Genomic DNA, 21,222 nt, shown 5'->3' with positions numbered 1-21,222 from the left:
ATCACAGAGTCACACTCGGTGTGAAGTAAGTTGTCATGCAAGTAAATTATGCATGAAGACCAGGAAGTGGATCTCTACTCCCGATCCCTGTACTACTGATGCCAGTGATGAAGACAAGTAAACTCCATCCATCATGACTTGAGCGACAAAAGTCACAAAACCCATTTTTCCGAATTGCAAGTGCGAAGCTTCGAAGGCCATGCACGCGCGGTAGATACGGTAGATCTACCATGAGGTTTCCAGCTGTTTGTATCCCGTCAGCAAATCAACGAGAAGCTGGCTCAGCTGATTTCTCTCTCTACTCATACCAAGAGTACATAACCCCGTACTCTTGCTCATACTAGTAGTTGAGAGTTTTGAAATGTGACTTTCAGTTTTACAGTACATGTACTTCGAAACAATCTCTTCAATTTCCAGAAAATATATTATTATGTATCTCTAAGTCTTGTAGTAATTAGTTGAGCCTGCGTGTCAGTCCTTTGCGGTAAGCAAAAGTAGCCCCGGAGGCTGGTTGGTGGCAATGGTTGTCATCGTGTCGGCGAGAAGGAAATTGTTCCCGTTGCTGCTGATAAGCGTGGCACTGTGCACACCGTTCTCCCACGTGGGTAGCAATGCGGTCGATGGTCAATTAGACCTACCGGACTTCGGCGAACAAGGTATGTCGCCTCGGCTCGGGATGCCTTCCAGACACTGGCAGCCATCTTCCACCATTTTTTTTACTGGTCTGCATCTTGAAGTCATTTCGAATTTCCACGACCATCAGCAAATATTTTCGGATTTGTTGCATTGTTTATTTATGCACAACATTCCGAAGCGACTGAAATACAGTCATGTACCTCGAAGTAGTCTACATAATTGCAGTGGTGCACATACGAGTTTAAAGTGATGGTACGAAACTTACTATAGACTATAGTTCGGTTGTGCATTGACAACGAGTAAGAAACCAGTAGCGAAACCAGTAGCGGCATGCCGCGCTAGTTCTCTTATCCATAGAAAGTAGTGGCTATCTGTTTGAACTTTGACCTTCAATTGTGCCCATTGGTGAATATGCCACTGCTCACTTGTCTTTCTGGAAATGCCAACGCTAGCATGTTTTGGGAACTACGCTGACTATACACGAACTACGTGTCTGCTTCGCAAGCTTTCTCAAACTCCCACAGCAACTTTTGACCGCCTCCGAGCATCCCGAGTACAACTGTCGATGATACGAAATCTAGGCAGACAAAATACCTGCATGATCATCATGTTTTGCCCGGCATGCACGTGATCGTTGCCCAAGCAAGCCCTGACTAATATCTGGCTTTTTTCGGCATAATCAGATCTTGCCTAATTGACGTCATTATTAATTTTTATGAATATTGCTGCCTTTGGAAGGTCGATAGTTTGACCTTTGACCCATAACCCATGTAACTGACGTAAGAAATCACGTTAAGGACACCCTTTGTCGGTCATGATGAAAGTGAAATCTTGCCGTTGAACATAATTATTATGTAGCACTCGGGACCTACGGCCTTCGGGCGGCGTCCTCGAGCAAGATTCAGCCGTCATGACCTCCAGATCGCGCTTGATTACGTCGTTTGATATGGTGTCTGTGTGTGTGGGGGGGGGGGGGGGGATACTAGTTAGGTATACCGAGAGCACTTGGGAGACGACACAAGACCATAACACCCAGAACGATGCCTATTTCAACCCCGGGGTCTGTAGTGTGTGTGTGTGTGTGTGTGCGTCTACGCAACATGCGATCACATCTGAGACTGCTGCCCGCAAACCTAAGCGCGGCCCGTAGACCAGTGTCGGCATACAGGCAAAGCATGCACCAATTGTCCCTGGCTCAAGGGCGACTAGAATGGGCAGCCCGAAATCGAAATCTACGTTTTTCATGCTCCCTAAATGCCATTGCTCGCCGTGCAATTGAAACTGCGTTGGGGTCTATTGGGGTGTTCTGTATCATAAAGGTAACTGGTAAGAACCTACGGCTGTCGTCAACTTCCCCCACAACAGCCATCTAGGCTCACTACTTGCTGTTTGTGCTTTCCCACACTTGGTCTGAAGTTCTACTGCAGATCCATGATCCAGATCTGCAGTTCACTGTTTAGGTTGGGAAGTGCAACGCCTCTGGGAAATGCAGAAGGGGGGGGGGGGGGGGTATGTGAATGTGTGTATGTGTACGTGTACATGTTGTATACGTGTTGTATATAGAGTCTATCCTATAGACTCATACAAGTATGGACTGGTGTACATGTACAGCAGGTGATGGGTGATCACGAGAGTCTTGGATGGACTTACGTGCAGATAGAAATGTCTGTGCTTGATCCGGTCACGTTGCCTGGGTGTCTATGTCCTGTTCTTACATGCACTATCTATTCTTGTTACACAGAAGATGCTCGGGCAGAAGAAAACTCATCTGACAAAGTTCCAGCGCAATGTGATGCTGAGCCAGGAAAAGACTGTACAAGAACCCCAGTCCACTACCAGGAGTCACCACCGGCCCAGGACTCCCCTCTGTCAGGGAACCATCATGCGGGTGCGGAAGAGGAGAGCAACCTAAACCCATCCTCTGTTGACGATGCCCAGAGCCTCGAAGCGTTTCAGCAAGCGTTTCTGACCGCCGCATCAATCGAGAAAGACGATGCAGAGCTTTGGGATGCGCCCATACAGCTTGTGCGACCCAATCCCAAAGGTCACGAGGAGCTGGAAATCGTCGAGGAGGGTCTCAAGCGCCTGGCACAGGTTCCGTCTCCTCTCGCCCTGATTGCAGTGGTGGGCAAGTTCCACACCGGCAAGTCGTTCCTTCTCAACCAGGTGATGCGCAAGCAGCGTGGCTTCGGTGTTGGCAGCACCGTGCGTCCCGAGACTATGGGCATCTGGATGTGGGGAAAGGTCAGTGGGCAGTTACCATGGTTACTGTATCATGCCTCCCCTCTCGGAGGCAAATTGCCACATTCCATTTTGTATTTTTTAATTAAACTATTTTGTGTGAAATCAGGGTGCCGTACGTCCATCAGGGGCGATTTTGGCCCGATTCTCCGTGTACAAAGGTGTGGCTCAAAAGTACAGCTCTGATCGTGGAAATATGGTACATGTTGTGTGAATGGAGGAGAATGATGTGTTAATATTACATGTATGCCATTTTCCTTCCGGTCTTCTCTCTGTCTCTATGGTCCAGAGTATTTCTGTTGTGGCAATGGCTGACAGTACTGCTTGTGTGTTGCGTGTGTGTGTGTGCTCGCGCTTGCCTGTATGTGTGTATACACGTGTGCACCCACATGCCTGTTTGCGCGCATGCATGTACATTGCTTGTGTTTGCGGCTTGCTGATTTTAGCCTATGACCATGACTCTGGAGTCTGGCGTGAATATCTCCGTTGTTTTCATCGATACAGAAGGTGAGGCCAAACTACACTTCAGAGCAAGCTATGCAAACAACTAGGCTGCCAAACAGCAGCCGTGCAGTGGTTGGGGGGGGGGGGGGGGTAATAGACCTGAGGGTGACCTGGGTGCACTCTTCACTGTGCAGAAGCTTGTTGAAAGAATTCCCCATCGCTTGTGAGTGCTATGCTATAGTATGTTTAGGCTCATAGAGATGGCTTTGAAGGGCTTTCTGTTTTACTTGGGCGACTGGACGGGGCAGTCCTGGATCATCTTTCCATATGTCATCTACTGCACAGACTTGTCTTATAGGTACAGTATCAACTTTAGCAGGCCCGCCGGAACCGATCCGGTTGGTCAGGTTAACACCGGACCAACTTTGTAGCTACCAACCCATGTTTACTGCTGAGGAGGGCATACATCCACGCCATACTATTCACAAAGTATGAAAGACCAGGGGCGTCGCACACGGTACGGTCACTACGGTATTGACCGTACCACTATTTGCCCCAAGTACCCCGTGAATCAATAAAATGCACTATTAAATTTGGGCACTAAATTTCCAATTTTTTCGGCTCAGCCATCCCTCCCTCACGAGTAAATTGTACTTCAGATGGCTGACCGTACCACACTAAAATACCTTCCGACGCCCCTGAAGACTATGGTAAAACCGGACCAATTGAAAACTGCTTCCGGCGGTCCTGTTTGGTCCATGCATATGTGTGCAGCCGTGCTTGTACCGAAGACTTCAGTGTTTCCTGCGCTCTCACTGTTCCCTTCTCAGGATTTGCTGCATCCAACATATCCGAATCCTACGATGCTAAAGTCTTCGCTGTCGCCTCACTGCTTAGTTCCTATCTGATTTACAACTCTGTGAAGGTAAGGTTCTGTACATTGCAAGAAGGTAAGGTTCTGTACATTGCCAGTAAGTTTTCCAGTGATTTACACACTGTACTCGTACGGCTGTTTTTCAATAGCAATCAGTACTCGCTGGGGCTGTGAAGTGGTGATGTGGACACGATCAGCCATTCACTTGGAGATGTGGTTCTGGTCACCAGCTGGTCTTGTGAGTCGGTGTGACAGGCATCCACGGTACGCGTACATGTATATGGTTTGATGATGTTGAATGCGTTTGTGTTTGAATTATGTTGTGCCACTGACGTATGTAGATCATTGATCAGAGTGATATTGATTACCTGGAGCTGTTATCAAGACGCACGCAGGTAAATCACTGCATGCACTGCTGCTGCTGCTGCCGCCACCGCCGCTGCTGCTTCTGCTGACCATGCATGTTTGCTGTAGCTTCTGCTTTGAGTTTATTCGTGTTTTATGATGTAATGGTCCAGTCCAGTGAAATCATGTCACTCACTACTGTTTTGCACATCAGATTGTGCGGAAGCGAATGGCAGATGTCGTATACGTACGGATTGCAGTGTGCATGCACTCCTCCATGCAGGTGTGTATATTCAAGGCATTGTGCATTCTTGTTCGTCTTGTTTGCGGTGCATGGCGGTACTGCCTCCCGCTCATGTCTCTTTCTGTGTGTCTCTGTGCTGCAGCTGTTTGCGCTGCAGTCACAGCTCAATGCGGAGAAGTATGCTCTGGAGTTCAACCACAACTTGCTCAAGTTTCCCTCATTGCTCTGGGTAAGGTCACTGTCGGCATTGAGTGATGGTACCGGCTTGTTTCTCCTGGGCTAGCCGTTTCAAAGAGTGAGAGATTACTGTGCGAATGAGTGCATCTGGAAGGGTCAAGCCTGACATGCTGTATTTTACCAGTTATAAGTAGACCTTCGGGCTTGGTTCTGAGAGTAGTTTCTCTGCTTTATGCCTCTGGTCTGTGTGTGTGTCTGTGTGGCTATGTGTGTGTGTCTGTCTGTCTGTCTGTCTGTCTGTCTGTCTGTCTGTCTGTCTGTCTGTCTGTCTGTCTGTCTGTCTGTCTGTCTGTCTGTCTGTCTGTATGTGCATTGAAGGTCGTGCAAGACTTTGTACAGGCAGGTCTGAGTGGCAACGAGGGCCAGAGTGCACAGGACTGGCTCAAGCAGTTGATGAGAACCTCTACTCGCGAGCAAGAACATGAGATCAGCTTACTTGGTAGGGTCAGTCTGGACCACACTCTTGCCCAGTCGTCCCTATTTTCTCTATGCTATCTCCACCGCCATGATTGGTGGTTGTGGCCACTATTGAATGTTTAAACCTGGCACGACTTGAAGACACTGTGGTTGTGGTATCAAGTTTGTGCTTTCCTCAGTTTCCTGGCGGCATAATTTGGCTAGTGACTGTTGTATGTGTGTTTGTATTTATGGATTCTCCACAGGCCTTAGCCTAAATCGAGGGAATCTCCGTTGTATGTGTGCTTTTCCTGGGTTTCTTGTCCAGACATCTTTGAGTCAGTCGACTGTCATACTCTCTTCCTACCTGCTATCAGGAAAGTGCTACTGGAAGACTTGTCGCAGGTATGCCACTGTGTGTCGAACACTGCTGTGTTTTCCGGTTGGGTCTACCATGTCGTTATTGTGTGTGTGTGTGTGTGTGTGTGTGTGTGTGTGTGTGTGTGTGCGTGTGTGTGTGTGTGCGTGCGCGTGTGTGTGTGTGTGTGTATATATGCGAGTGCGCGCGCGTGTGTGTGTGCATGCATGCTTGAGTGAGTGCATGTGTGTGCGAGTGCATGCATGGCTGCTCTCTGCACGAGCTGTGATGCGTAACACAATACTGCCAACTGAATGCACACAGGATCAGTGGCGTGTGACATTCAGCGTGCTGATCAAGTGAATTGCATCTGTCAAATCCTATATATAGGATTTTTTCAATAATCATGATCATGCCACCACCCGGGAAAAGTTGTGTGCCTAAATTGAATTGTATTGTAAGGTGTTAGGGCAGCATCAGTTGGCTCTCTTCAGAAGTTTCCAAGAGTGCCAGTATTATTGCTTGACTTATAGAGACGTTTTAGGGAGGACATTTCAGTGTTTTGACTGATCCTATATATAGGATATAGGATTTGAATGTTCTGCATTATCCAGAGTGTTGTAATGGATGCAGATGATGATAAAACTGGCAGGGAAAGCAATATAGAAGTGCTCGGTACACTGAATAAGTACAAAAATACCATGAATAGAAGTCTGTGAATGACTGAGGAGTACTTCCACAGGTTGACACATCCAGTGCTTTTAACTGTACTACGGCGGAAGTTTCACCTGGAATTTTTTTCTGATCGGCTTGAAACTCCCATGGGAGTGCATCGAAAACAGTTCCAAACACCTCATAAAACTCATTTCATCAATTTGTATAGGTTTGTATAGGTTGTTTATCAAAATCCTTTAGCCAGAAACCCAATCCTATTTATATAAGATTTGCTGGTGACAGTTTAAGAGATACACTCAAACGTCTCTTATCCGGATGCCTCAGATACGGGCACGTCTCTCTACCGGGCACCTTCAGCTTGAGATTCTATGGCAAAGTTGCTTCGATTTAGGGTTTTTGAACTTTTTTCCGTATGCGCAAGTGTTCATTGGTCACTGTCAACCTGTGTAATCCACACATTTCCATCAGTAGATTCTTGTTTATCCTGAACACGAGCAATAGCTGCCAAAGAAACTTCATCAAAAAATGATATGATACATGATTAGATGAGCTGCCGTGAGATACGGGCAGATCTGAGATACGGGCAGTGCCCGGTCCCAAGGCGCCCGGATAAGAGACGTTCGAGTGTACTATAAACCCGGAATCGTTTGCGCCTGTTTTAGTTTGCGATTTGCGATGACAGACCATTTTGTGCCTGCAAACGCTTGCGATTGGAGTCAATTTTATGGTTGACTCGCGCCCACTTACTTTCGCGATTTCACACCCATCGCGAAAATCACGAATGCTTCAGCATCGCAAAAGTTTCTGGGTTTACAGTAGCCAGTCCTTCAGGTTTACAGTAGGATGCCGTCATGCATGGATACGGTAGAAACTTTGAAGTTGGCTTGCAGACAACGGTTGCCGTAGTTTGTAATGCATCCAAAGCAACAGCTTCTAGTTTCACATTTGAAGTATATACAATCAAGCAAGGTGCAGAGGGCTTGATGGCTGATCAAAGCCTGAGGGCTGGGCCCGAGGGCTTTGCCTGTACCTCGCTTGAATATTCTTCAGATGATCCCACACAGCGTTCAGTCGGTTTTTGTTGTTACACGGGCAACGTCGAAAAACACACTTCTTGATTAGGTGCAAATATAGAAGTGAGCTCAAGTTTGAATATTCAAAATCGGAGTTATTTATTAGATTATTACTAAATTATTAGTAGTGCTGAAACGATCATACAGATTACCGTATTTCCCCGAATATAAGTCACACCTTTTTACACAAAAAAATCCAGGGTAAAAAAGGGGTGCGACTTACAATCGAGCATGACTTACTACTGAAGTCAATATATCAAGAAAAATATTGCTCAAACCTGAAAATGATGGGTGCGACTTATAAAGCCTAGTTCACATTCGATGGGGCGCGACGGGACGCGACGTAAGGATCGACGGGAAGCGACGGGACGGTCTGACGGCGTCCAATGTGAACACCAGGAACGGGAACGCAACCGTACTACCGTACAGATCGGGAAGCGACGGGAAGAGTTGGATCGATCCAACTTTTCATACCGTAGACGGGTGTAGACGGGGACGCAAGCGTACAAAACGGCTGCAATTTGAGTGTGAACAGGAGACGGCGTCGTGCGCCGACTACTCCCGATTCGTACTTAGAAATTTTTAGCATTTCGAACACTGCGCTTCCCATGATAACTCACAGAATGGCTAGCACAACTTGAGTTGAATTTTAGCAACATAAGATCTCATGTCACTTATTGTATTTAGGGATAGTTCAGAAGCGTGACAGACGAACTATTCTATCATTTCCTGGGGCTATTATTTGAATGCCACAACTTTCAGGACTATTTTTTTTGTCTTCATGAAAAACTGTGAACTTGATTCCGCTTCTTTCAAGGAGAAATAATTGAAAAGAAGTCCCGAAAAACGAGAAAATAGGTCCGAAAGTCACCCCGTCATAGACCATGCCTTATGACTCCCGCCGTTCGACGTTGAACGTCGCAACGACTGCTGCATGTCGTGTCGTACGAATCGTACAGGATTTCACAGCTCACCCCAGCCCTCCCGACAAGCCCTTACGTCCCGTACCGTCGGCGTTGCGTCGAATGTGAACTAGGCTTAATTGAGTGCGACTTAGAATCGGGGAAATACGGTACTCGTTACTTACTCGAGAAGAAAAAGATCGAGCGGTTATTTCGATTTTATCGGCTAAACGAGTAGAATGGTACTGGATCTCTGTGCGCGATTTCCCCTTTTGAATGGTTCGCGCAAAGTGTGCATGTGCCGAAACTTTGATTATTGGTATTGGAAAAATGTAGATAAATAGGCCTTGCAGGTTAGCTCGGTTGAACAAATTCGACATCTGCACTGAGGATGATGAGGGGCGATGGAGCAGCTGTTGGTTCTGCTGGTACTGGAGAAGACAATGACGATGAACCTGGCATTGGCAGCGGGGCTAGGTCGCCGGAAATGTCGTCGTCAGTTAAGCATCAGAAGCTGGTCCACGGAGTCGGGAGCAGCTGGAATCAATGCAGAGCCGGGACTTGTCACGATCGCGAGGTCAGTTGGTGTAAAATCACTGAACAATTGGTTCACCTGATCTGGCTCGAGCTGCAAACTGGATGCCGATGTGCTGATTGCAGTGCTGCTGCTGCCTGTGGTGCTGTCTAGACACACCGCCATCTTTTGCTGTTGTTTCTCTCCAGGTCTGCTGTAGCTCAAGAGGGGTTGAGCATTTCGGTGGCCTGTGACGGACATGATGTCGTTATCGAAAAACCCGTTTTCCTGCAGGACAGTGACTGAAATTTTCATGCAGCCACCGACACAGTAAGCAAAGCACAGATTACATTTTGAAGTGGACCATTTCTGGTCAAAATTTTCTGACCGGTTTCGCTGTCTAAGGCAGCTCATCAGAGTGGCACGGAGACAGTGATTGGCGTAGACTTTGGAGGTTCCGACCTTCACACTCAGGTTTCGCATCATCTTGTCAAGGGTGTTCTTCCCGAGGGGTGCGTTTTTGAACCAAACTGGATCTCGCGGCTGGAGGTTCCTTTTGGGACGCTGGAACAAACGGTCGTATGCCGGGTTTAGGTGTTTCAGCAGCATGCAGACAGCCAACACTTGACTCTGGCACTGGATGCAGCCAGCTTGTTTTGATGTGGTATTGTCACCAGAGCCACCTTGGTGATTCTTTCTGCTTAAGTCGATGCAGAGCTCGTAGAACCCTTTGCCCTCCCTGTCCTTGCACAGGGTCAAAGAGCTCTTTGCCAGGTGGCACTGGATTTCTCGGCCGCAGAGACCATGATGAAACGTACGGTAAAACCACACTTCCATATTGAGGATGTGCAGCTCCTTGGAATACAGAAAGAGCTTTGTGATTAGCTCTAAATCTTGATCACTGAGGATGGATTTTGATTGAGTGGCCATATGCTCTCCTTCTCTCTTGAGCTTCTTTAGCATGCCATCGTAAGCCTGGTTTGCTCTCCGAAATTCCGGGTCGGTGAAGATGTTGATGCGTCGGTCTTTTTCGGCAAAGTGGCGATTGATGGCTGCCCTGAAACCCTGGTAGCTGCTCCTTTGATAGTACTGTTTTTTTGGGGTTTGGATACCCAGGTACGCTTTGCATCGGGCATCGGACAATTCCTCTTTTCCACACGTTTCCAGGCTGATGGAGATGCCATTTTTGGAAGCAGATTTCAAGTTTTATCCAGCCTTCCGTGGAGGATGCCTTCCCTTTCGGAACTCACAAGGTAATCACGTCGCTGACTTCTTCCGCACTTACTGATTCAAACCGACGCTTTGGGGCTGGCTCGCCACCAGACTCTGCCATATTTGGAGGAAACTTCTATACAGTAAGGTTAGATATTCTAACCACCTCCTAGTCAAAAGACACGATTATGAGGGTGCACATGAGCAATGTTTTGTCATACCAGTTGCCCCTGACAGCGGGCTTTGATGGTTTTCTTGTACAGGTTGCCCCTGATAGCGGGCTTTGGTGGCAAATCAAAGCCCGCTCTCCGAGGCTGCTGATTGGTCGCAACCTAGCAAAGGGAATGTGGGTCATTTGAAGCACAAATTTAAGTTTTATAAAAATAAATTTCGACATTTGCACTGCACTCATAAGGCACCATGATAGCCAATACAATGCTTGCTACTTTTTTTTGTTGTTACCTGTGTGTGTGTGTGTGTGTGTGCGTGCGCGTGTGTGTGTGTGTGTGTGTGTGTGTGCGTACGTGTGTGTGTGTGTGTGTGTGTGTACGTGTGTGTGTGTGTGTATGTGTGTGTGTGTGTGTGTGTATGTGTGTCTGTATGTGTGTGTGTGTGCGTGCGTGTTAATCCAGGCTCATGAAGAAGACTTGACAGAAGAGTACCGAGCTGAACGCGATGATCTTATCGAGAAGTTGCGGCGTGGTCTTGTAGCTAAGGAAAGAAATGGTATGTGTCATTAATTTTGTCAAAGGAGTGAAGTTGTTGAGTATGGGGTTAATTTGAGGTAGACGGGGATGGGATGGGATGGGATTGAGGAGGTAGCAAACTGGCTGTGTGTAGTAGACAGATCACCAGCGGATATCTCATGTTGCACACACACACACCTGTCCTGGCCTGTCCTGTAGAGTCACTGCCGCAAAAGGGTCACGTGATCCCATCACTGGGAAACTTGAGAAGAGAGAGAGAGAGGACACGACGCTCGATGACGCTCCAGGTGCACGGGTAGTCGCATCCGCTTGCCGCATATGCACACGTGCTGGAAGGCTGAGCGCTCCTCTGCTGTTGGTCTATGCGCCACCCTTGAACAGCGATGCCTGCCCCGTCCCCGGACACCGCGAAAGCAGCAACCACACCTGTCACAATGCGCGGCACAACATCCCTCCGCCGGTGCCGACGTTCCGGTAGTTCCAGGTGGCACTGCGGCATCCACCGTTGAGGCACACACATGCCGGACCAAGCCACCGCGGCTTCTCAGCCACCGCCCACACCGCCCGCACTGACTGGCGCCCCGCTGCTCAGACACAGGCCGTGCACGCTCCTCCAGACACTTATGCCGAGCCATGTCTCCTTTCCGTGCAAAATCCCGTCCGCATACCGTACATACCACTCGGGGCGGAGGCTCAGGCACATTGTCAGGCTCTTGGTAGGTGCTGCGCCACTCCGCGCGGAACTCACATGCAACATCATACCATGATGCCTACGCCACTGGCGCATAGATCCCGGACAGCACAGTCCTTCCATCTGCGGCGTGGGCCATGTGCTGGGCGACGCTGCAAGAAGGAGCCAAACAGTACCTGTTTTGGGATGCGGTTGTCCGGCATCCGCGCCACATGCCCCAACCACTCCAACCGCCGATGTGCAATTTTGTCTTTAATCGTCTCGGAGTCTCCCCAGCGCACCAGCAGCTCTTCGTTGGTGATGTGTTCGTCCCACATCCGGCTTCGAGAGACCCCGAGGATGGATCGGATGCACCTCATGCTGAAGGTTGAGAGCTTCTGCAGGTCATGTTGAAGGGGCGTCCAGCACTCAGAGCCATACAACAGCAGGGACAGAACGCAAGCATTGAATACGCACCGCTTGGTGTGCATCAGCAGATGTGGATTGGAGAATACAGACCTCCGAAGAGCACCGCAGGCCCTGGAGGCTTGGGCAATCCTTGCGGCTATGTCCCGGGACGAACGGCAACCGCTGTCCACTACAGAACCGAGGTATTTGAAATGCAGTGCGCATTCCACCTCCGCTTGACCAAGTTGGAGGGGAGCGCGGTCAGTAGGCGTGATGTCGGGGCCAACAACTACAAACTGAGTCTTCGTTGCACTGATGGTCAAGCCGAATCCCGACGCCACCTCGTGAAGACAGCACAATGCTGACCCCGCTCCAGGCCGAGTCGTAGCGAATAGACAAGAGTCGTCAGCAAACTGGGAATCTGTTAGGCAATGGTGTTGGTCGTCACGGCGGGGTTTACGGTATAGATCGCTGCTGTATGCTGAGCGGAGCTCGAAGCCAACCCCGTCAACTCTCCTGACGCGGTGTTGCCACTGGGTCATCACGGCCCACATAAAGATATTAAAAAGGACCGGCGCCATAGAGCACCCCTGGCGAAGACCATTGCCAATGCTGAACGGGTCTGATAATATGTTGTTGAACTGCACCGATGCTGACAAGGGGTCGTGGAACGACCGGATGATGTTGATAAGCTTTTCTGGTACTCCCGCACGGCCGAGGACCTGCCACAGACACCCCCTGGGCACTGAATCATAGGCCTTTTTCAGGTCGATAAACACAAAAAACTCCTTGGCCTGATGTTCGATTGACTTTTCCATGAGCTGTCGGACGGTGAAGATCATGTCAGAGCAGCCACGCCCTCGCCGGAACCTGCACTGGGACTCAGGGAGAAATTCCTCTGCGAATACCTGCAGCCTTCTCTGAAGGACACTCGCCAAGACCTTGCCGACCACATCCAGCAACGCAATGCCCCGCCAATTGTCGCACTGCGACAAATCTCCCTTCTTTGGAATGGGGATGAGGGTAGCATCCGCCCACTCCCGCGGAACGCAGCCATCTCGCCACACATCTCCAAACAGCTCCATGAGCTTGTTGTTGAGCTCCTCGCCACCGAACTTTAGCAACTCTGGCTGTATCCTCGATGAACCAGCAGCGGTGCCATTGGGAAGTCGAGAAATGGCCTTGGAGATCTCATGCATGGTTGGTGGTTCCTCAAGGCTCGACACTACAGGTCGCTGCTCAACGCAAGCCATGATATCGGGGTTGTACGAGCTCTCTGGGTTCAGGACAGATGTGAAATGCCTCTGGAACCGCTTGCATTGATCCTCAGTCGACTGGCACAGGTTTCCATTCTCGTCCTTAATGGCGGAAGTCTTGCACGGAGTTAATCCCTCACATGCAGCGTGGATAGCATGAACACATTTCCAGACGACTGCCCCGTTGAAGCGCGCCTCTGTCGCCTCCTGTGCCTTATTCAAAATCCAAGCCTCTTTGGCATTTACAACGGCTGCGCGCGCCTGCGATCGAGCAGCCCCGAAGCTGGCCCAATACGTGTCGCCCCTCTGCTGACCGTGGGCAAGCCACTCCGCGTAGCACTCATTGCGGGCGCGCAGAAGGGGCTGTATGGTTGCAGAGTTGTCATCATACCAGTCGGCCTGACGGCGTTCGCTCGGGCCCAATACATCAGCGGCTGCGGCAACCACGGTATTGCGCACATGGGTCCACTTCTCCCCAACGCTACCATCGCTGCTCCAGCAATCTCGCAAGCCAGCAGATAAAGCGGCACGATACTTGTCCGCGGTGGTCACGCAGCGCGGGGGGCGACGTCCCACATCGTTGACGTCTCCACACACACACACACACACACACACACACACACACACACACACACACACACACACACACACACACACACACACACACACCATATACATCACCATAATTTCCCAGTAGCTTTCCTAGATTTTGCTTTGGCTTCATACAGGTATTACTATTAGATCCCTGAGAGCTCAACACATTTTCTATGCATAGCCATTTTATTTCTCTTTTCAATAGACGTTTGCTTGTGTGTGTTCTGTACATTCTATAATATTATCTCAGGTGTTCCCGTTGACGGTGCAGAGCTGGCCTTGCTCATCAAGTTGCTTGTCACCGCTGCCAATCAAGGATCTCTTGCTGAGGTAGCATATGACTCAATGGCATCCTGGATTGTATTCGATAAAACCTGTAAAGAATCTAAAGATGCAATGCTTTATGGTGTTTGTCTAATCTAGTGCTGCTGCTGCTGCTGCTGCTGCTGCTGCTGCTGCTGCTGCTGCTACTGCTGCTGCCGAGTGTGGGCAATGGATAGGCAATGTCACACGCAGCACTGGCACTGCAGTCCTATGTATCATACTTATACATGTCATGTTAATGTTTTGGAGTACTCCTCTGTTGCTGGTTCGGTGGCATTCTGTGTGTTCAGCACTGTATATTAGAGAGGTTCCGCATAACGTTATTACGTTAGTAAAAAACGTAGTCGATCTACGGAAAGTCTTACGTAAACTGCATGCGCATCTGGGTTCCGCCATACGGAGTTTTCAAATCACGTAGCTGCCCTTGGCAACTCCGAACATGGCAGTGTACGACCAGATCGACCTGGGGAGAGAGTCATAAATTTGTACCCCAATCCACTTACGGACCAGCTACGTTATCAGAGCCCTATCTACGTACTCTCCGTAGACAACTTTCCGTAAGTGGAGTGCAAACTCGCGAATTCACGGGTTTTTCCCGCCCACTAACGTAAATTTGCTCAACTTTACGTAGTGCGGAACCTCTCTTTTATTGTAGCTGGAATACTGTAGCTGGTGTTGACGTCATCGTGTGTGCCACTATTCCATCTTTCGTCTTGTGTAGATTCCTGGTCGCTGGGGTGCCTTCACTCAACACCTGCTACAGACTGCTTACCACGAGTGTCTGAATTTCTTTGACGCTGAGAGTGATAAACTGCTGCATGGTGGTCAGCGAAAGAAAGGTCAGTCCAGCCCCGTCGGCCTGCCTGATTGTTTTGCCCTGGTATGCTGTGAGTGACGGTTCAGTGTTGCTGCTGCTGCTGCTTGCTGTTGCTGCAACCGGACAGAGGCGTGTGTTTGGCGGTTGGGTTCGGGTTTGCTCGGCTAGACCTTGCTTTGCTTAATTCTAATTTGTGACGCTAGTGCTGCTGAAGTACATAGGTTAGAGTGCATTGCTAATAGTTAACCATCGATTATCTTCTGCGCTATTTCAGGGGGGGGGGGGGGGGGGGGACTCAGTGGTTTCTGACCGATTCTGACGTGTCTTCACTGGGTACATTTTTTTCAGCAGTCATACTTTCTCTCTAATTGAACCAAGTCAAACCTGATTTTGCAGTATCGCAGTCGAGTCATTTGATTTTGATAGCCAGCCGAGACCAATTTTGTTGCTTGGCTTCTTGCGTGCATTTGTGTCTGCTGCTGTGCCCCTTGTCCATGTCTGATAGGATATCTTTGTACACATGTATGTGTTTTTATGTGTGTGTGTGTGTAAGTGTGTGTGTGTGTGTGTGTGTGTGCGCGCGCTCGCATGCGTGTGCGTGTATGTTTTTGCTTCATTTGTCCCATTTTCGATTTACTGACATGCTTTGTGGACTCCGATAGCTCCATCATCGTCAACGGCTCTAGGAAACGCTGCATTGCATGTGAGTAGAAGACTAGAAATGCAGAGAGTTTTCGTTACATCTGCAGCCTGCACTGCCGATCCGAGTGGCTTCATAAGCTAGAACGCACCCGGTGACAATATTCGAGTTGCCCCGAACTGTTAGAGAAGACAAACGTCTCATAGCATTAAATGATAGTATTTTTGTTTGTATGCTCAAGAAATTTTGAAAAATGTTTTGAACTGTTGTTTTCCTGCAGACATGGTTCAGCGCAACTGCTAACAAGACGTTGCAGGTGATGGAGAGACTACTTATTGGGTAAGTGCAGTGTGCGCACACACACGCACACACACACACACACACACACACACACACACACACATTCATGCGCATGCACACACGCACACACACACACACACACACACACACACACACACACACACACACCACATTTCATGCGCATGCACACGCTCACACATCTTACGAGAGCCTCTTGTACATGCAAGTTCGCGCACATCTTGCGAACATCATTTTCGTATTCTTCATTGGCTAGATTTTGATGCAGCAAACATTTGTTATCAGTTTTCCTACTAGGCTGCAGTTAGTACAAATCCATTCAGCCATTCCGGTGAAAAAAACCTTATACAGTGTAGCTCAAAGAAGTCCGATTGCGTGAATCAAGTTTACACCCTGCAGCAGTTCTCATCCCAGTGTTCGCAGGTCTAGGGCTGGCAGTACCCGGCGTGGCATTCACTCGCTTGATCTGATTTCATTGAGCAGCACCGTATTTACAATTTTCCACTTTTCCACACAAACAGCTTGATTTTTGGCGTTCGGTTACTTTTAGCCAGCCCTTAAGAAAGCGCTGAATGACTTGTGCGAGATGCATTCAGCCGTACTATTTTTTGGCCTTTTGTTGTGGTATGATTTGATGGTATGGCTCTCGGAGTTGTAGCTCAAGGTGTACCCATGATGTTTCCACTGAGCCACCCGCTCCGTTACTGCTTGCTAATAGAGAGTAGTAGCAGTAATTATTTCCTTTCAATGTGTGTGTGTGTGCGCGTGCATGTGCTTGTACAAACATATGTGCATGTGTGCACTGTTTACACGGCGTAGACTAGGAAGTAGCTTGAAGCAGTCCACCGTCAGAGTGCAGAAGGCCCTGTCTCGCCGGTATGACACTATCATTGAGCTGAATGCTCGCCGCGTCGACATTCTGTGCCAGCAGACTCAGCGCAACATCGAGGTGAGGGACCACTATCATATCCACTAGGGACTATTTATGCCATCTAAAATCCTCTTTAAGGATCGCAATAAACAGAACCAGCTGAAGCGACATTATACGAAGGATTATTGAGTTTGTCACGAACAAATTCTACAGAAAGTGGTGATGAACAAAGAAAGAACTACGGCGGAAATGTAAAGTGTAGAACAATAATAGGAACGATGAAAAACTGCATTGAACTAGCTTTCGCACAATGCTCATCAGGAAGCATCGTTGTACTGGTTGACAAATTTCAACACGGAAACCATTATAGAGAAAGTATGTGTTATTTCTCACTATAAACCAGGCCCGAATGTACCTTGGGAGTGCTCCAACTGACAAGTCAGTGAGCTCTGCGCAATGCAAACAGTAAAGGCACTACCCCACATGAGAGCGCTCAATTACTACAAAACACGCGCGCTCACGCATACATACATACATACATACACACACACACACACACACACACACACACACACACACACTCTCCCCCCCCCCCCCTCCCCCCCCTCTCTCTCTCTCTCTCTCTCTCTCTCTCTCGCTCGTTCTCTCATTCTCTCGCTCATTCTCTCTCTCTCTCTTCCACTGTTTGTTTACCCTTGTTTCCTCGCAGGTTCAAGTAGAGCACGAAGCCAGCAAGCTTTCTCTACCCCAGCCGCTGAAGCATCTCAAGGATCACCTGTGGAGTATCGTCGTGGAGCGAGGGTTCAACCCATTTGCGTAGGTACTCGAGTAATGAGTTGCAGCATGTCTTTAATATTCCTTGGTACTGTCCACTGAAAAGCTGTTCAATGCCAACATCTAGAACGTTGCTGTGTATTTTCCTTGCCCTTTTCTGCAGCAAGACTCTGGCGCATATCAATGATACTGACTCGTACAGGACATACAACAGCTCCCTGGAAGTATGTATAGTGTGCTATGAGACAGCCAGTGTCACCGTTGCTGTGCGGTGTGTGCCAGCTACAAGCCTACATGTAGTTGGTGTGCCCAGTGTTCATACTGCACTAGATTGTGTTTGTAACAATTCACAACGGTGACATGATTCCAGGCATGGTGCGCACTGTATACAGTGTTATAAGGTGCATGGAGTGTTGGGGTGTGTTGTCCCTTTGGCCACTGTCTTCTCTTGGCTTCGCCGCCCACAGGCCCGTAGCAGCCCCATTCTGGTTGGTCCGGCAATATCCGACTTCGATGCTCCTCCCCCGAGCCCATACTAGTATATACTCATACATATGCCGGTACATGTACCAAATGTACATGATTGTATGTGTACATGTACAGGTATGTAATTGTGACCATGCAGAGTGACTTAGGGTGAGAAAAGGAAGGACGTTCTGCATGAGTCAGGAAAAAGGGCATCAGCATGTTGTGTCCGTCCAAACAGAACTTGTTGAAGCCTACGAAGGCATAGCAACAGTATCTAAATGCATGTGATAAAAGAACCAAAATGTACCTTTGGAGAAGGAGAAAGGATATTGCAATGGAATATCTTTGGTACAAACCCTATATCGAAAGAATTGGAGGAAGAAAAGAATCAATACATTTCAAGAAGTACAGTGTAGGAACATTCACGGGCATGACTGTCCACATGACCTTCAGCAGGGTCATACTCCTGATGACATGTAGGTATACTACCAGCACTAATACCTCTATACTACCAAGAGTACATAACGGGGGGGTTATGTACTCTTGATACTACATATTGCACACATCATCATGGGTGGACATCCTGAGCTGATCACATGTGTGAGCTCCCACTTTTTTTCTTTTTATTTGGCCGAATATTGGTCCGGCAGCTGCCGGACCTGCCGGACCGCCTGCTACGGCCCTGGCCCACTCTACGTGTGCATTCCCCGCTGTGCAATCACTGGTTCTTGCTGTGTCCAGTCGCCGGCTCATGCGTGCCTGTCAGGGTATTGGCCCGACGCAGCAGAGCACATCACTGCCTGAAACTTCCACCCTGCTTGTCAGTAAACATGTTAAAATGCTGATTGCTATGCGCGGCTGTGTTGCTCAGGATATCCTCTCTCGCACCGTGGACAAATTCACGTCCAAGAATCGAGAAGCATTCGTGGACATGCTGAACAAAATCGATCAAGATGCTGTTGGTGAGCCAGAAGTCTGATCCTGTGCGTTGCTATACATGTACTGTGTTCATGCATGCATGCATGTGGACATACATGTGTTACTTCAACTGTCCGACTCCCTCGTCTTTTCTTCCGCGCCATTCTCCCCAGCAACAATGTCCCCCGTGACCGCACACATCATCTACTAAACTACATTTGAAGTCTACGTGGCAGCAGACACTGCGGGAGAGAAACTAGCCTTGGTAGATGTACAAGGGAGTTGAGAGAGGTTATGACTTATGAGTGGGCTTGAGTGCTTATGAGTGGGTTGGCAATGGTAATGAGTGCTAATGGGCTGGTTGGGAGAGACTTTGAGTGGGCTGGGTTTCTATGATTATACTTTTAAAGGCCCTGGAGATTATCTTAAACATTCTTCTGTTCTCTTCTCGTCATCTCAATGTGTGTTCACTCGCAGCGTTGTACCACACTGGCATAAAACCAGAACTTGTCCGCCCGCTCACCACCAAACAGCTGCAAGTGCTACAACGCGATGAGTCTGACAAGGCAACACAGCACTGGGTGGAGGAAAGCGTGGCGGCCAAAGATGAACCGGACTATGAGAGGTTCAAGTCCTCTTTCATGGTATGTAGCATTATGCTGGAAGAACGATGCATGTGCAGATCTACACACATCCAGTCTGTACCCATGGGGTGACATTTGTACTGACATCAGCGTTGGTTGTGGCACTGGCCAAGTCAAATTGCAACAAGAAGTACAATATTAGTATGTCATTACGAGGTATGTACAGTAAAACCTGGTGTAAGCGACCTCTGGGTTTAGCGACTACCTGCTCTTAGCGACCGTTTTCCATGCACCGACAGTTCTACACAGACACGGTGGGACCTGGTTCTAAAGACCACCTGGCTGTAACGACCGCTTTTGCTTGCACCGTGGGGTGGTCGCTTAAACCAGGTTTTACTGTAGTACTTCGAATCATGAAATGGTGGTACTGAACTGATATTGCTCTTGGCGCTAAGTCTGGAGAACACACGTGCCTGATCTGTACATACAGCAGGCGCGTAGCCACGTGCACCCCCTAAAACGTTCCACCCAGGTTCAGCATACACATAATGACCATGATGACATGCACCAGCCATCCTACACGTATGATACAATGCTTTGGTGAATCGGCCGTGCACCCCTCCCCCCCCCCCCCCTCCCCCCCCCCCCCCGAAGAAGGGGACCAGCTATGCCCCTGTGTAACATATGTACGTGTTTTCGTGTTTTCCCCATGCACAGCATAGCCTGATGGCGGCCCAGAAAGAAACGGGAGCTGCCAATGAGAAGCGTGTCAGAGCTCTGTGTGATTCCACGGTATGTGAGTGTCTTTGCCTACGCATGTAAGCGTGTCCCTTTCTGGCTTGCTTCTTGCCAGGAGACATCGGCGGCTGTTGAAAAGTGACACATCAGTTGATTTTGGCTGTTTATCCAGGTGGTTCTGCCAGCTGCTGGCACTCATACCAAGAGTCCATAGCCCCAAGAGTGTCAGTTGGGTTCCTAACTGTCAAGCAAAATCCCCTTTGATCTAAGTAAGAACAGAGTGAATTAAAATGTGAGCATGGAGCAAATGGAGTGACTACACATATACGCATACGACCCAGCTCCAACACAGAATGTACTGTAGTTGACTGCCTATGCCTTTGTGTATGTTCACCTTTCCTGTTGCAGGTGTCCAGTGTGCTGGATATGCTGCACGAGCGCTTCAACTCCAAAGTGATCGCATTGCCGACGAATGAGTCACATATCCAGTCTCGGTTAGTGTTCGTCATGTCAATGCTATGTTTAGAGAGATGTGTAGGCATTGTGCACTCGGTGATGAAATGGGTATGAGACGAATCCCACCGCACTCTGAATAGCCGATGAATAGAGGCATGCACTCGTATAAATGTGTAACAGGAAGCATACTAGCAGCTCCAGTCGACACAACAAATCAAACTCACTCCTTCTGGACTAACCAAGAACTGAGGGGAAACCCTCGTCGTGGCCAGCTTCATATTTCAGAATAAATGCAGGGAGTCATATTCGACTCCCTGCTGTGTTCAGAGTACGGTGTGGGAGGTAGAATAAGGGTGTGTAGAAATAAAGTGTGTTCCTAAAGGTGGATAGTGTGTAGAGAAATAGTTGTCCATTATGCATGAATAATAATAAGTAATTCGGGGATCACCATACAGAGCATGCAGAAAGAGTGTAATTATGTGATTGGAAGGCCAACGGGAATGGGAGAAGCAGTCTCTAAGGCCATTC

The 21,222-nt window shown here is 48.7% G+C and overlaps 1 protein-coding gene across 1 annotated transcript; it reads left to right on the top strand.

The window, feature by feature from the left end:
- Positions 1-157: 157 nt before the first annotated feature.
- LOC135815878 (guanylate-binding protein 2-like) lies at positions 158-20,732 on the top strand (the record flags this gene model as incomplete). Its single annotated transcript, XM_065329224.1, is given in 20 exon segments — positions 158-656; positions 2,378-2,880; positions 3,324-3,384; positions 4,152-4,246; positions 4,537-4,590; positions 4,927-5,013; positions 5,340-5,460; positions 5,746-5,822; positions 10,784-10,877; positions 14,037-14,116; positions 14,832-14,949; positions 15,590-15,630; positions 15,848-15,906; positions 16,705-16,834; positions 17,466-17,572; positions 17,694-17,754; positions 18,870-18,960; positions 19,394-19,560; positions 20,218-20,292; positions 20,647-20,732. Coding segments are annotated over 20 exon segments (2,243 nt in total), but the record flags the coding sequence as incomplete, so codon positions are not given.
- Between the last annotated feature and the right edge of the window lie 490 nt (positions 20,733-21,222).

Source organism: Sycon ciliatum, chromosome 4 (genome assembly GCF_964019385.1).
Source record: "Sycon ciliatum chromosome 4, ocSycCili1.1, whole genome shotgun sequence".
Classification (NCBI taxonomy): Eukaryota; Metazoa; Porifera; class Calcarea; order Leucosolenida; family Sycettidae; genus Sycon; species Sycon ciliatum.
The sequence above is the reverse complement of the archived record's forward strand: the minus strand, read 5'-3'. Positions and strand labels throughout refer to the sequence as shown.